The sequence below is a fragment of the Betta splendens genome, chromosome 6 (genome assembly GCF_900634795.4).
Source record: "Betta splendens chromosome 6, fBetSpl5.4, whole genome shotgun sequence".
NCBI classification, from domain to species: domain Eukaryota; kingdom Metazoa; phylum Chordata; class Actinopteri; order Anabantiformes; family Osphronemidae; genus Betta; species Betta splendens.
The window spans coordinates 5,466,209-5,479,405 of NC_040886.2; the positions used below are offsets into that span (position 1 = coordinate 5,466,209).

The 13,197-nt window shown below is 44.3% G+C and overlaps 1 protein-coding gene and 1 long non-coding RNA gene across 2 annotated transcripts; one reads left to right on the forward strand and one right to left on the reverse strand.

Annotated features, from left to right (window-relative positions):
* Positions 1-2,335: 2,335 nt before the first annotated feature.
* On the reverse strand, positions 2,336-5,347 carry LOC129604279 (uncharacterized). Its single transcript, XR_008695039.1, has 3 exons — positions 5,038-5,347; positions 4,390-4,515; positions 2,336-4,282 (listed from the first exon to the last, which is right to left on the reverse strand). It is a non-coding gene; the product is annotated as an uncharacterized LOC129604279 (long non-coding RNA).
* A 2,780-nt stretch (positions 5,348-8,127) lies between these two features.
* On the forward strand, positions 8,128-12,876 carry tgm2l (transglutaminase 2, like). Its single transcript, XM_029154844.3, has 15 exons — positions 8,128-8,282; positions 8,818-8,988; positions 9,072-9,302; positions 9,439-9,557; positions 9,992-10,120; positions 10,267-10,444; positions 10,619-10,751; positions 10,873-10,976; positions 11,057-11,199; positions 11,273-11,372; positions 11,491-11,627; positions 11,728-11,857; positions 11,945-12,105; positions 12,196-12,332; positions 12,413-12,876. The coding sequence occupies exons 1-15, from the start codon at positions 8,267-8,269 to the stop codon at positions 12,576-12,578; spliced, it is 2,055 nt and encodes a 684-aa protein (XP_029010677.1). The 5' UTR covers positions 8,128-8,266; the 3' UTR covers positions 12,579-12,876.
* The last annotated feature ends 321 nt before the right edge of the window (positions 12,877-13,197 follow it).

Sequence of the window (13,197 nt, forward strand, 5' to 3'; positions counted from 1 at the left end):
AACTCCGGCGTAGATCCGTCCCCTTGGCGCTGGCTAGACCAAACTTTTGGAAAATGGAAATCAGTTTTTATGTCGGCAATAGTCTCGCTTATCATCTTCATGGCCGTGATCATGTTGCTTGGTTGTTGTGTTATTCCTCTGATTAGGGGTCTCATTTTGCGCGCGACATCAGCGGCGCTTTCGTACCAAATGACACAATGCACTACATTCAGGAATCCGGACACCGATTCACTCATTGATTCTGATGCTGATTCTGTAGAGAATGATGTTGACGTTGATAATGAGGACTACAAAGATTACTCCGATGATGATGATAGTGACGTAGAGGCTGACTCCACAATAGTTTAAATCAACACATAATCCTCTTCCCATTTTCAGGATGATTGAACATGATCTGATTGGAATCAATTATAGGCTTATGTCCCTGTCTTTCCAAAGCTCATACACAAGGGTTATTCTAGTATAACTACCCACAAAAACAGCTCACAATCTTTTATTCCTACGCCATTTACGTTTTTATAAGCAATACATTTAACAAATCATTTTTAAGAATCCTTTATTACTACAAAATGAATGCCACAATTGACAATTTTTATTCTTTTAATGTTTGATTAATGTGTAATCAAAAGGGGGGGAAATGTAATGGAAAAATTGTACTTTAATGCTTGGTGTGCTCATTTCTGACTCTGTATAATAACCATGCATTCTGTACTTGTTGATTAGACCCAGAACTGAACATTCTTAGACAAACAATCTATCTTCCTCTCAAGGTTCTGTCGCACATTAAGTGCTGACATCTAATGTTGTGTTTGACTGACCGATTGTTTATGGCCTGTGTCTGCCTTTTACCCCTGGTCTCTGGCTCCTTTCTATCTGATGCCTCACCAGACCCAAGGCTGAAGACCTTGTGTATTCCCTGTGTAATGTAAACATCTTCACCCACAGTATGATAGGGAGATTCCACCAGGTCCCGGGAGAAGGGTTAAAAGGCAGAGACAACCTCAGAACGGTGTGATCTTTGCATTATACCTCCGTGGTGTATGTTCAGATCTCCCCAGCTGGCTTTTTGATTTGCTTTCCTCATTATTTGTTATTTTCTTTATTATTTCGATAAATCGCACAAAAGGACAACTCTCTCTCATCTGCCTTTATTGCAAAATTTCCACCACAACAGCTCCAGACAGGATTTGGATAGAAGAAAACGGTCTTTTTTTCTTCTTATTCAGGCAAGGTCAGTTCAGGCAGGTATAAGGCTCTGTGACAGTACAGACTGGGTGCAGGCAGGCTCAGGTCAAAAACAAGCATGGTTCGTTCACAGGCAGACTCGACTACGGTGCAGACTGGGTGCAAGACAGATTCAGGTCTAAAACAAGCAAGATCGTTACCAGGCAGACACGGCTACGGTTACAGATGAGGATCAGGCAGAACTCTATGGTCGAAACTATGGTCAGGAACACGATCAAGAGTGGATGCAAGCAAGGTAAGGTAACGCTGGATAGTGGTGAGTACACTCAACTAGATCTGGTAACTGCTGGTGCTTAAATACAGGTGGGTAACCAACTCACTGACAAACAGCTGTGAGTAACGAGAACCGGAAGTAAGGCGGGAGCTAATATGGTAAGAGCAGAAACGGAAGTGCTTACAACATAAAACCGGAAATGAGTCCCAAGTCGTGACAGAGTGGGGGAGAGAGAGAGAGTGGGGGAGAAGCACAACTACTGGAGAGAAAGAGACAAGGTTAGTTGAACAAAGAACAACGATGGGAGGTTATTGGACAGAAGAGGTAGAAGGAAACAGAGGAGCTCAGTGTATAAATTAAGTCCCCCAGCAGTCTATGTCTATTGCAGCTTAACTAAGAGATGGTTCCTGTGACTAACAATCATTGCCAGTGACCTGAACCATCTCTAACAATAAGCTTTATCAAAAAGGAATAAGCTTTATCAAAAAGGAAGGTTTTAAGCCTGCTCTTAAATATGGCGAGTGTGTCAGCTTCTCGAACCTGAAGAGGGAGCTGGTATTTATTTCATAATGTCATTTTACAGCAGAATGACAGAAGTCAAACAGGGTGGAGGCAGTTATGCGATTGGCAACAGCACTTCAGGTATCGATTTAAGTCTTCTGGCGCAATAATCTCTGCTACCCACTAGATGGCAGTACACGCCTTAAAATGTAGTTGTAGCTTTGACAACTGAAGCAAAACACCGCGAATGTCATATCAATAAGTAGTTATTCAAATAGATGGTGACGTTATGCCTCAGCCTAAAAGAGTGTTGCAGAAGCGTATTTTTTGATGAAACTGTCTCTGGTCCAAGTTTACACCACATAGCCATAGAATGTGAAAGCACTGTTTAATATAATAATATAACAAAAAAAAAGCAAACAATACAGTAGATTATTTGCATAAAAACACTGCAGGTCTTCTTTAACATTACTTCAATAAACAATGTATAAACAAATATTCATTGCACAACAAAATAAAAAACATGTTGGACCGACTCCAGTTTCCTCCCACAGTCCAAAGACATGCATTAGGTTAATTGGCTACTCTCTATTGCCGTCTCTGGGTGGCCCTCCAATTGACTGGCAACCTGTTCAGGGAGCACCCCGCCTCTCGCCCTCAGCACGCTGGGATAGGTTCCACCCCTACAACCCCGAATGGGAAAAAGCAGTAGAAAATGGATGGATGGATAGATATGCATGTGGACACAGTCACCTGGTATCGTGTCTGACAGACGAGTCCACCTCTACACCTTCAACAACAGATTCCCTGGACCTCATCTACTGGATTTGGAGTCTGGATTCTGGTTCCTCCATGTCTCTGTGCAGTGTGTGGTTCTGACAGAGAGGAGGCCTGTGCATGTCGGCCTCTTTGACTCAGAGTAATTTAATCAACCAGTCTCTGTGATGCACTGCAACCTCCTTAAGTGCATTTGTTCTGGTCTGAACTGTAGGTGGTGGAGGATAAGAACAGGGCAAAACACATATAACCTATATACCTACTGTACATATTTCAAATGGCAGCAAATTGCAATGATAAAATAAGAAAGTCTAAAGGAAACGGTGAAGCGGTGAAAACGGTGAAGCAAAAAGCACACATCACACTAAATAACACACAACTCCAAAAAAACACCAATAGGGCGTCATCACAGGGAGGTCAGGAACAAAATCAACCGGCAGGACTTACACTAGTGGATGCTGGAAAACAGCTGATGAATCATGTGACCGGAAGTAAAGCTGGACATGAAGAAAACAGGCAAGACAAAGACAGGAATTGACAAAATAAAACTGTAAAAAGAGCAAATAAGACAGGGTTCATGACACTGTGATGCCAATGTAGAGACGTTACAGTTGCAGAAATAAAATTAATGAGTGGAGTGAGTACAGGTGTCCTCGACTGGGGACAGACTGTAAATGACCTCCACCAGGAGGCTTCATTATCAACTGGCCAAGCTGGTCAGGAGCAGAACCCACCCAGAGCTGGTGGGTTCTCCAGAGCTCCCTGGTATGTAGCATGTATTTAGCCAGGGCCCAGACTGAGCTCTATGTGGAGTTAGCAATAGACTGGTCAAGGTGGACATGGGACAGCACCCTGGGGAGGAGCGTTTGGTTGGGATGGAGGACAACATTGAAACCATCACAGACGGAGGTGTGCAGCTCTGCAGGTGGAGCAGATGTAGACTCTTTAAAGGGAGCAAGGTTCTGGCCAAACATAACGTATCCATAGAATAAACAGGACAATAGGGGGAGACAGAAACCACTCTATTACACTCCTCCCATCTGTTTATCACCAGACTGATAACACGTCTGTATCAATACAGAAAAATGAAACTGAGCCACACTCTGATTTATGACCTCAAATTAATATTTGAATTACATTTTAGCTTAAAACATTAACTATTGTAGAATCTATAATATAAAACCATACGTAACCTCATAGAGTAGTAAAGACCTTCAATGTTCTGTAAACAGGGTTCAGTTCGTGGCTCATACCAGTCAGAGTTTGTTTGTCCCTCTTTAAACTGTGTTCTGGCAACACAAAAGTTTGTTCTGCTCGATTCTGGGAAGTCTGAATTGTAATGAATGCCAGTGACATGGGAAAGCTCCAGGGAACATTGTCTGGTGAATGTCTTAGCTAAACAAGTAATATTAATGGTTGATATCAGTTCTGGCAGAGAACCAGATGTCTGGCTGACGGAGGTTTGGAGCCTAAAGTCCGTCCTTCAGCTCCAGAGGAGCAGAACCCACAGACCTGAAAGATGCTGGACCCTGGAGGCTTGTTTCACTGTGGAAAAAAAGTGACATAAAAGCAAAAAGGGTTTATCAGATTGACAAGCAGCACAAAATTAATTGTTTTGGCAACAACCTGAGACAGGGGATTGAACTGCTGACCTTTACTTCCTGAGACCATCACTCGTCCAACTAAGCTTCTTGAAACAACTGAGTTCATTCCACTACCCCGACACCTTCCTCATTGCACCACCTCTGGCCAAAGCAGGCATCTGCACCTGTCTGATCCTGATACAACAGTAAGATTGTACAGTACAGTAAGAGATGTTGGTACCGTGTGTTTTCTATAAGGTGCCGAATGTAAAAGGAGCACCTATAACTAGTTTTCTCACATTTAACTAAATGACACGTTTTCTGACAATTAGTTAAATGTGCAAAAGTCTAAATGTAAATGTTAAAATATAAATGTAAAAATTTAATGTAAATGTTAAATGTAAACGTTAAATATTTGTCGAATGTAAAACAGAATATTCATGATTGTGCAAGTAGACTCCACCCCTACCCTCAAACAGCGCTGGTCTCAGATCAGACACGCGAACTCAAACACCTCCAACAGTGCGCGCAAACCCCGCCCACATCTGACCTGGAAACTTTTGTTTTTAGCGTGGACGTAACTTCGGCTAGCTAGTATAGTTAGCCAACTAATTCTCCACCGGCGCCACAGAAATATTCTATTTAAACCTACTTAACTCCCCATTAATGGTGTTTACGACAGAACAGCAGTTTGAAGCGGAGCCTCAGCCCGCATACCTGCCGTTACAGCCCGTTCAATCTCCTCTAACGGGACGGAGTCGGAGCTGGCGGCCATGATGGCTTCGACTTCAGGCTTCTTTCCAGTAGTGTCGTCCACCGATCCAGGGTCAGATGTGGGCGGAGCTATGTGTACTGTTTGAGGTGTTTGAGTCCGCGTCACTGATCTAGAATCATAGAGGGTGGAGTCTACTTAAATATTCAGTTCGATCATTTAACGTTTACATTTAACATTTAACATTTACATTTAACATTTAACATTCAACATTCAACATTTACATTTACATTTACATTTACATTTACATTTACATTTAACATTAACATTAACATTAACATTAACATTTAACATTTAACAATTACATGTAACATTTACATTTACATTTACATTTACATTTACATTTACATTTACATTTACATTTACATTTAAACTTTTGCACATTTAACTAATGTGAGAAAACATGTGTCATTTAGTTAAATGTGAGAAAACTAGTTATAGGTGCTCCTTTTACATTTGGCACCTGGTTAGCCTGGTAGCTCAGTTGGTAGCCACTTGAGTATTGACTTTATCTTTAAATTTATTGTATGTTACCATCACTCTACCAACTGGGCTAAGTGCACTTCTTGACACAACTAAGTTCTTTCCACCACCCCGACACCTTCCTCGTTGCACCACCTCTGGCCAAAGCAGGCATCTGCACCTGTCTGATCCTGATACAACAGTAAGATTGTACAGTACAGTAAGAGATGTTGGTACTGTGTGTTTTCATGTCTCTATGAGAGGGGGTTTGGATGAGCCCAGCACAGCCTGTGAGAGAAAACACAAGTTTTGTTGAAGTAGCTCAGCGTGAACACCCCCTCGCCGTTTATGGAACAATAGAAGCCGTTCACGGCTCATTTAGGATATTGGCTAAAGTGTGTCAGTCTCTTGACCTACCTTTGGGAAGTCCTTCAAGGAAAGAAAAATGCTGGAACTCCTAGCGGTAACAACACTTTACTTCACAGGTTGGGTCTTTTGTGGTCTCCTAATCCTTTCTTGATGTCTAACAGTTCAGCTGTTTTTCACTACAGGTGAAGGAGCTGTTTAGTCCTCATTTGCAGCTTAAATGTCCTGCTGCTCAGAGAACCATGCTGGTTTATTGTAGTTCTGGTCACTGCTCTGTGACTGAACAATCATCTGGTGTTCTGTCAGGCATTTTGCAGGCTAATAACACATGAGGATTAGTGGAATAGGTTTGCCTCAGATGCTCTCTTCTCTCTGTCAAAGGTTTTTACACCATTAATATTGCAAAATCACCTATTTGGGCGTCATATGCAACATCGCGGCTTTTTCTCTTCATTCAGTTCTTCCACATCATTTCTTCAGAAAGTGTTTTTTCTGATGAAATTACATCATTGTTTCAAAATGCAGCTGGAGTATTACAAAACTCTCATTGAACTTGTAAATTCAGCATCTATTTTGAAATCATACTTTCACTCATTTGTGATGTAACGTATGAATCGGAAACCTCCAAGAAAGTCTGATCAAAAGGTCTGATTACTGTTTTCCCCAGAACAATTTTTTACATCTACCTGTTGTTGTTTATGTCAACATTTACACTAAAGAGGGAGTTTAACATTTAGATATAGATTTGTCTGTTAATGAGTATTTATGTTGCATTAGTTATTGTAAGGATCCTAAAGGACTAATAAAATGTCTTAAGTTCTTTCCCATCGCTGCGTCACCCTGTTAGCACTTACATGTATGTGTGATAAGGAGCTGAGGTCAGTCAAAGACTTCATTTTCCCGAAACGAGTCTAACCCAGGATTCCACAGTTCAGCATCACTCTGATACAAACACTGGTTTCCTGTCATCAAGGAGCAAATCCACTCCCATTCCCTAACCTTAATAAACAGCAGGCTAACATTACTTACTGGATCATTATATTCTGACACTCACACCTGAAATCCTGTCATAGTCAATCCACAGCTCAGCCTTACACCCACATGGCTCAATAAACTAACCACTCTGGGTAGAGAATCCATCTCACCCATAAAAATGCCTGATGAACTAATAAAATCAGCTGCAAATTAAAAATCCTAAACTTCCTTATCTTTGTGTTTTCCCATGGTGTCACTTTAGGTTTTGTTTTTAGCCACACAAACATCATGTGTATTTAGTGACAGTACATGTCCTTATAAACATGTTTATACATTTTTTACATGTTGACACAGCCTAAACACCCAAAACCCAACATGCTGTCATAGTAGTAGTAGTAGTAGTTACATACTGTATACCACAACGTTACATCATTTAATGTTGTAAACTAACTATCACTGTTACTAATGCATCAGTCCTTCACCTTCCCACCCAACCAAGCAGAGTTCTAAACCTTTAGTTACAGCCTTGCGTCTTCTAGCACCAGTTATTTTCAACGTAATATAAATTGAAAATCAATTGTGGAACTCTTCCAGAAATAGGTCACATCTTATGGTCCACATTTCAACCTAGAACGAACAAATCATTTGTGAGCGTTTGAAAGAAAAATATTTCAATATTGTTTCCATCTGACAGTGGTCAGTTATAATTTTCCTTCATTGCTTTTTGTTTTATACATGTACAAACATTTGTGTGAATATTTGCAATTGTGCAATAGCTAAAAATTCACTTTTGGAAACTAACGTATGACAAAGGACAAGTCAACCCAATGTCAGTCACACCCACGGCCTGAACTCAGTGAATGACCAGAGCTGGCTCACTGCTGAACACACATGTACACAACAGACAGACGTGTGCAAGCACTAGTAACATCCTCCCTTTAACTAATTAAACATCAGCAACAAAGATGGTAGCGTGTTATAAGAGTATGAGAAAAACCCACTGACAAAATCATTAGACAGCCAGTCCAAGACCCCAGTCTGGGCCTGACTGTGGAGGAGGCAGCAAAGAAGTGTCCACACACACACACACACACACACACACACACACACACACACACACACACACACACACACACACACACACACACACACACACACACACACACACACACACACTAAGGACTGCTGGTTTTTGGTAAGTGATGTCAGAGGTCATTGAGGTGGATGGAGTGGGTGTTTAGGGTGATGATGTGTCAGAGGGGTGGGAGGGCCGCTGTTGAACTGAATAAATACAGGACGGTGAGGGACATCGAGAAGTGAAGACGACAAAGCAACGTGGTGAAAGGACTTGGAGAAAGGAGAGGATCTGCAATGGCTAACAGCAGAGGTAAGCAATCTGTGTGTCTGTGTTTACTTTCACAGCCTTAACAAGCATGTCTGACCTCCACTGACACCCTCTCCCTCTCTGTGGGCCGTGGTACAAACCTTTAGAGAAGTTACAGTGTGCCTGAAAAATGTGCAGATTCACAGTATGGGTTAACATGTGGTTGAGACGAGACACATCCCAGCTCCTTTATCAGTTACTGTACGAGGCTACTTCAGGTCAGCAGCTTGACTGGAAACAGGGAAAAACTTGTGCAATAACAAAAGAAAGAGACAAATCTAAATTCAAATGCAATTTCAGTTTTACAAATGAAATAAAAACCTAAAAAGTAATAAGGTACACACACACCTACGCATGCACACATAAGCTCACAGTCAATGCACACGTCTATAATAATTAATGTTTAACTGTAAGTTATTCTAGACTGTACAGCTCTACTGTAAAAAGGCTCACAACCTGTCAGTTAAACAACGAAACCTGCAAACGGTGTGAACTTCAGCTACAGCTGAACGTCTTTGCCTGATGTCGGTGCCGTTAGGTCTGGGTTTCGAGGTGGATCTAAGGAGCCGTCAGAACAACTCGGCCCACCGCACCCGGGAGATCGATCAGCAGCGCTTGATCGTCCGCAGAGGTCAGCCGTTCTCCATCACGCTGCAGTGCTCTGACTCTCTGCCCCCCAAACACCACCTGGAACTGGTCCTGCACCTCGGTAAGCAGCACACGTCCTCCTCAATACATGGTTCCCTCTCACATCAAGAACCAGGCAAATAAATAGTAAGTGTTCATCTTCAGGTAAGAGAGACGAGGTCGTGACCAAGCTTCAGAAGCAGCGCGGGGCCGGAGACAAGTGGTGGTTTGAGCAGCAGGAGGCCCAGGATGAGCTGCTGCTGACGCTACACAGTCCAGCGGATGCCGTCGTTGGCTGCTACCGCCTGGTGGCGCTCCTCATGTCGCCACAGGGCCAAATCCTGAAAAAGATGGACGACATGAAGTTCCACCTGCTCTTCAACCCCTGGTGCAAAGGTAAGAAACAAGTAACTGTAGTGTGCAGAGGTTTGCAAATATGCCTTTATTTTTCTGATTAAACACAATCAGCCTACAACAAAATGTCTGCCTTTATCGTGGTAGTTGCCAAGTGTTAATGTTAACGATGTAACAGATGATGCGGTGTACCTCCCTGATGAGAGGCTGCTCCAGGAGTATATCATGAACGAGCATGGAGTTATTTACATGGGGGCCTGGGATCACATCAACAGCATTCCCTGGAATTATGGACAGGTATACTACACACACACACACGCACACACACACACACGCACGCATACACGCACACATGCACGCACACACGCATGCACACACACAAACACACGCACGCACGCACACGCATGCGCACACGCACACACACACACGCATGCGCCCACACACACACACACACACACACACACACACATACACACACACACACACACACACGCACGCACCTACGCGCACGCACGCAATCTACATCGGGAGCTCTATTTGTTGAACAGAGGACGCTTCTGTGTGGGAGGTGTCAGAATGTAATCAAACCACACAAACAAGGGCTTGTCTCTTCACAGCTTCCTGGGAAGCTGCAGACGCAGATAAACAGGCAGGCCATGTGCGACAGCCAGGCAAATAAAAGCAGACGCTTTCCTCTGTCATTGAATGTCCCTGTTTTCTCACACTCGCAGTTTGAGGACAATGTGATGGACATCTGCTTCGAAATGCTGGACAACTCCCTAGAAGCCCTGAAGGATTCAAAGATGGACTTGGAGAACAGATGTGACCCCGTCTATGTGGGCAGGACCCTCACTGCCATGGTGACAGAGGCTTCATTAGCTTTAAAATCAATACAGACAGTGAAAAACTCAAACATTGCACTTTTCATTATCACGGTGGCAACTGAGCGAAGGTTCATTAGTAGAACCCTCATGACGCAGCAAAAACGCTGTCTCCACCTGTGCAGGTGAACTCCAATGACGACAGAGGCGTGCTGACCGGCCGCTGGTTTGAGCCGTACTCTCCTGGAGTACCTCCGTACAGGTGGAGCGGCAGCGTGCCCATTCTGCGCCAGTGGAGCAAGGCCGGAGCCAGAGCAGTGAAGTACGGCCAGTGCTGGGTGTTTGCTGGCGTCGCCTGCACAGGTCAGTTATCAGTCAGGTGCTCAGAGTCAATGCTACAGTAAATGTGCCAAAGGGACCACTGCCGATGCTTGGCATTAAATAAAACAGCTCAGTCAAGTGAAAGGATGGATGGTAGAAGAGCAGGTAAAACCAGAGCACGGACTCGCCCCAGTCTAACGCCGGTTTTCTTCCCAGTGCTGCGTTGTCTCGGAATCCCAACTCGCCTCATCACCAACTTCTCGTCAGCGCACGATGTCGATGGAAACCTGGCTCTGGACTTTGTGACGAATAAAAAGGAGACTGAGAATGAAAAGAGCGACTCAAAGTGGTAGGAACACACACACACACACACACACACACACACACACACACACACACACACACACACACACACACACACACACACACACACACTTCACTAGTAATATTGTGCTGACGCTGTGATGTAGGAACTTCCACTGTTGGGTCGAGTCCTGGATGACGAGAAAGGATCTTCCCAAAGGAAACGACGGCTGGCAGGTTTTGGACCCCACACCTCAAGAGCTGAGTGACGGTACGTAGTGTTGATGCTAAATGACAAGTACCACAGCGAACTCTTCAAACAAACGTCCATGCTGCATGTTTGTTCTCCAGGTGTGTTTTGCTGCGGCCCATGTCCAGTGAACGCCATCAAAGAGGGGAATCTGGGCGTGAAGTACGACGCTGCGTTCGTCTTCGCTGAGGTCAACGCTGACATCGTCTACTGGATGCTTCAGGGAAACGGCCAGCGCCAGAAGGTGCTGGCTTTGTTTAACATCCAGCTCAGACAGCTGTGGTCCTGTTTATTAACCTGTTTATTAACCGCTACAGATGAGCGTCGACGTCGCCAGCGTGGGCAAAAACATCAGTACCAAAAGTGTTTACGGGGACCAGCGAGAAGACGTGACTCTGAACTACAAGTACCCTGAAGGTCAGCAGGAAGGAGCATCCCTTAGGGTCAACGACTGCACACACGTTACGGTTATAACACCTGTGTAACAGCCTCTGTTCAGTCTGGGGTCAGTAACACATCAAGGTGATCTCCACAGGATCCAAGGAGGAGAGAGACGTGTACAAAAAGGCCGGACGCCGGAGCACAGACGAGACGACCAAACCGGCACGGCTGAAGCTGTCAATCAAACACGCCAAGCCTGTGTTTGGTACAGACTTTGATGTGATATTTGAGGTACGCAGGATGCATGATAACCCAGCATATTAACGGATGAGTGGCTGGACGAAATGATGGATGCACACAGTGAATGCTGAAGAACCCATCGTGTTCACAGGTGGAAAATCAAGGAGGCGAACAGGCTAATGCTCAGCTGACCCTCCAGGCCACGACTGTCACCTACAACGCCCTCCACCGAGGAGACTGCTGCAGGAAGAGCCTCAGCGTGACCGTGCCGGCTCACCAAAGTGAGCAGAAAACCAACGTTTCCTCATTGTGTGGCAACAACAGACTAGTTCACCGTTTAACGTGTGTGTGTGTGTGGTTGCTCCCAGCCCACCAGGAAGTGCTGCGTCTGCGTTATGAGCACTACGCCAAGCACGCCTCTGAACACCCGGTGGTCAGGGCGATGGCGGTGTTAGAGGCCAGGGATGAGAACGAGCCCATCATGGCCGTGACAAACATCCCACTGGAAACACCTGAGCTCCTGGTGCAGGTGAGCGCTCCCACCTAGAGCTCCCAGCAGGAGCATGAAGCCCATAACATGAATGACTTAACCTATATCACCGTCGTCCTCTTACTCCAGGTGCCAGGAAAGGCTCTGCTGACGGAGAAAGTGACGGCCTTCATCTCCTTCATCAACCCTTTGCCGGTTCCACTGAAGGGCGGTGTGTTCACTGTGGAGGGAGCTGGCCTGCTGCCTGCCACCGAGATCCCAGTGAGGTGAGTACAACGACAGCAACGGAACGGAACGCTGGAGGGAAGCAAAGCAATGTTAAGTGTCTCAATCGTCTCTGTTCCAGTGGAGACATCTCTCCGGGCCAGAAGATGTCTGTCAAGCTGTCCTTCGTACCGATGCGACCTGGAGTGAGGAAGCTGCTGGTGGACTTTGACTCTGACAGGCTCAAGGGCATAAAGGGAGTCGCCACCGTGGTGATCCGCAAAATATACAGCCCGATATTTTATTAATCTGCTCTAAGTCCCACTTTATTGGTCCTGAGGCTGAGAGGGTGAGACTGATGACAGTTGTCTTATTGTGTCTGAAATGATCCGATCTATGTCTGTTTACACAGAATTTGTTGCGGAATTTCCTAATTTCAGTCTAACATCCACATTAAATACATTTTTAAATACTATTCATGCATTTTAGATGTGTGTATCCAGCTAATATGAATCATCTGTGTATGCTTGCTTTTCAATGATGCTTTTAGTTTTCTTGCCCTCTGCTTTTACATGTGTAATTACAATAAAGATGAATATAATCTAATCTAGTCTGACATGTTGTTAACACTGATGGGGTCCCACCACAACTACAAAACCCACCAGCACATTTAAAGACAGTGAAGTAGGAGGTCTGTGACTTTTCATGAGTGCGGTTGTAAGATCGGATCATGTGTAAGTGTAAATACTTACAGATGACAAAGTTCAGTTAGATAAAGTTCAATGTCCTACATTTAGATTCCTAAGTGTTATTTTTACCCTCATACATTAGTGCATAACTATTATTTATGATTAGTAATGATTAGACAAATAAAAGCCCCTTCACACAAACATAGCAGATTGTGACATTAAGCAGAGGAGGAGGCGA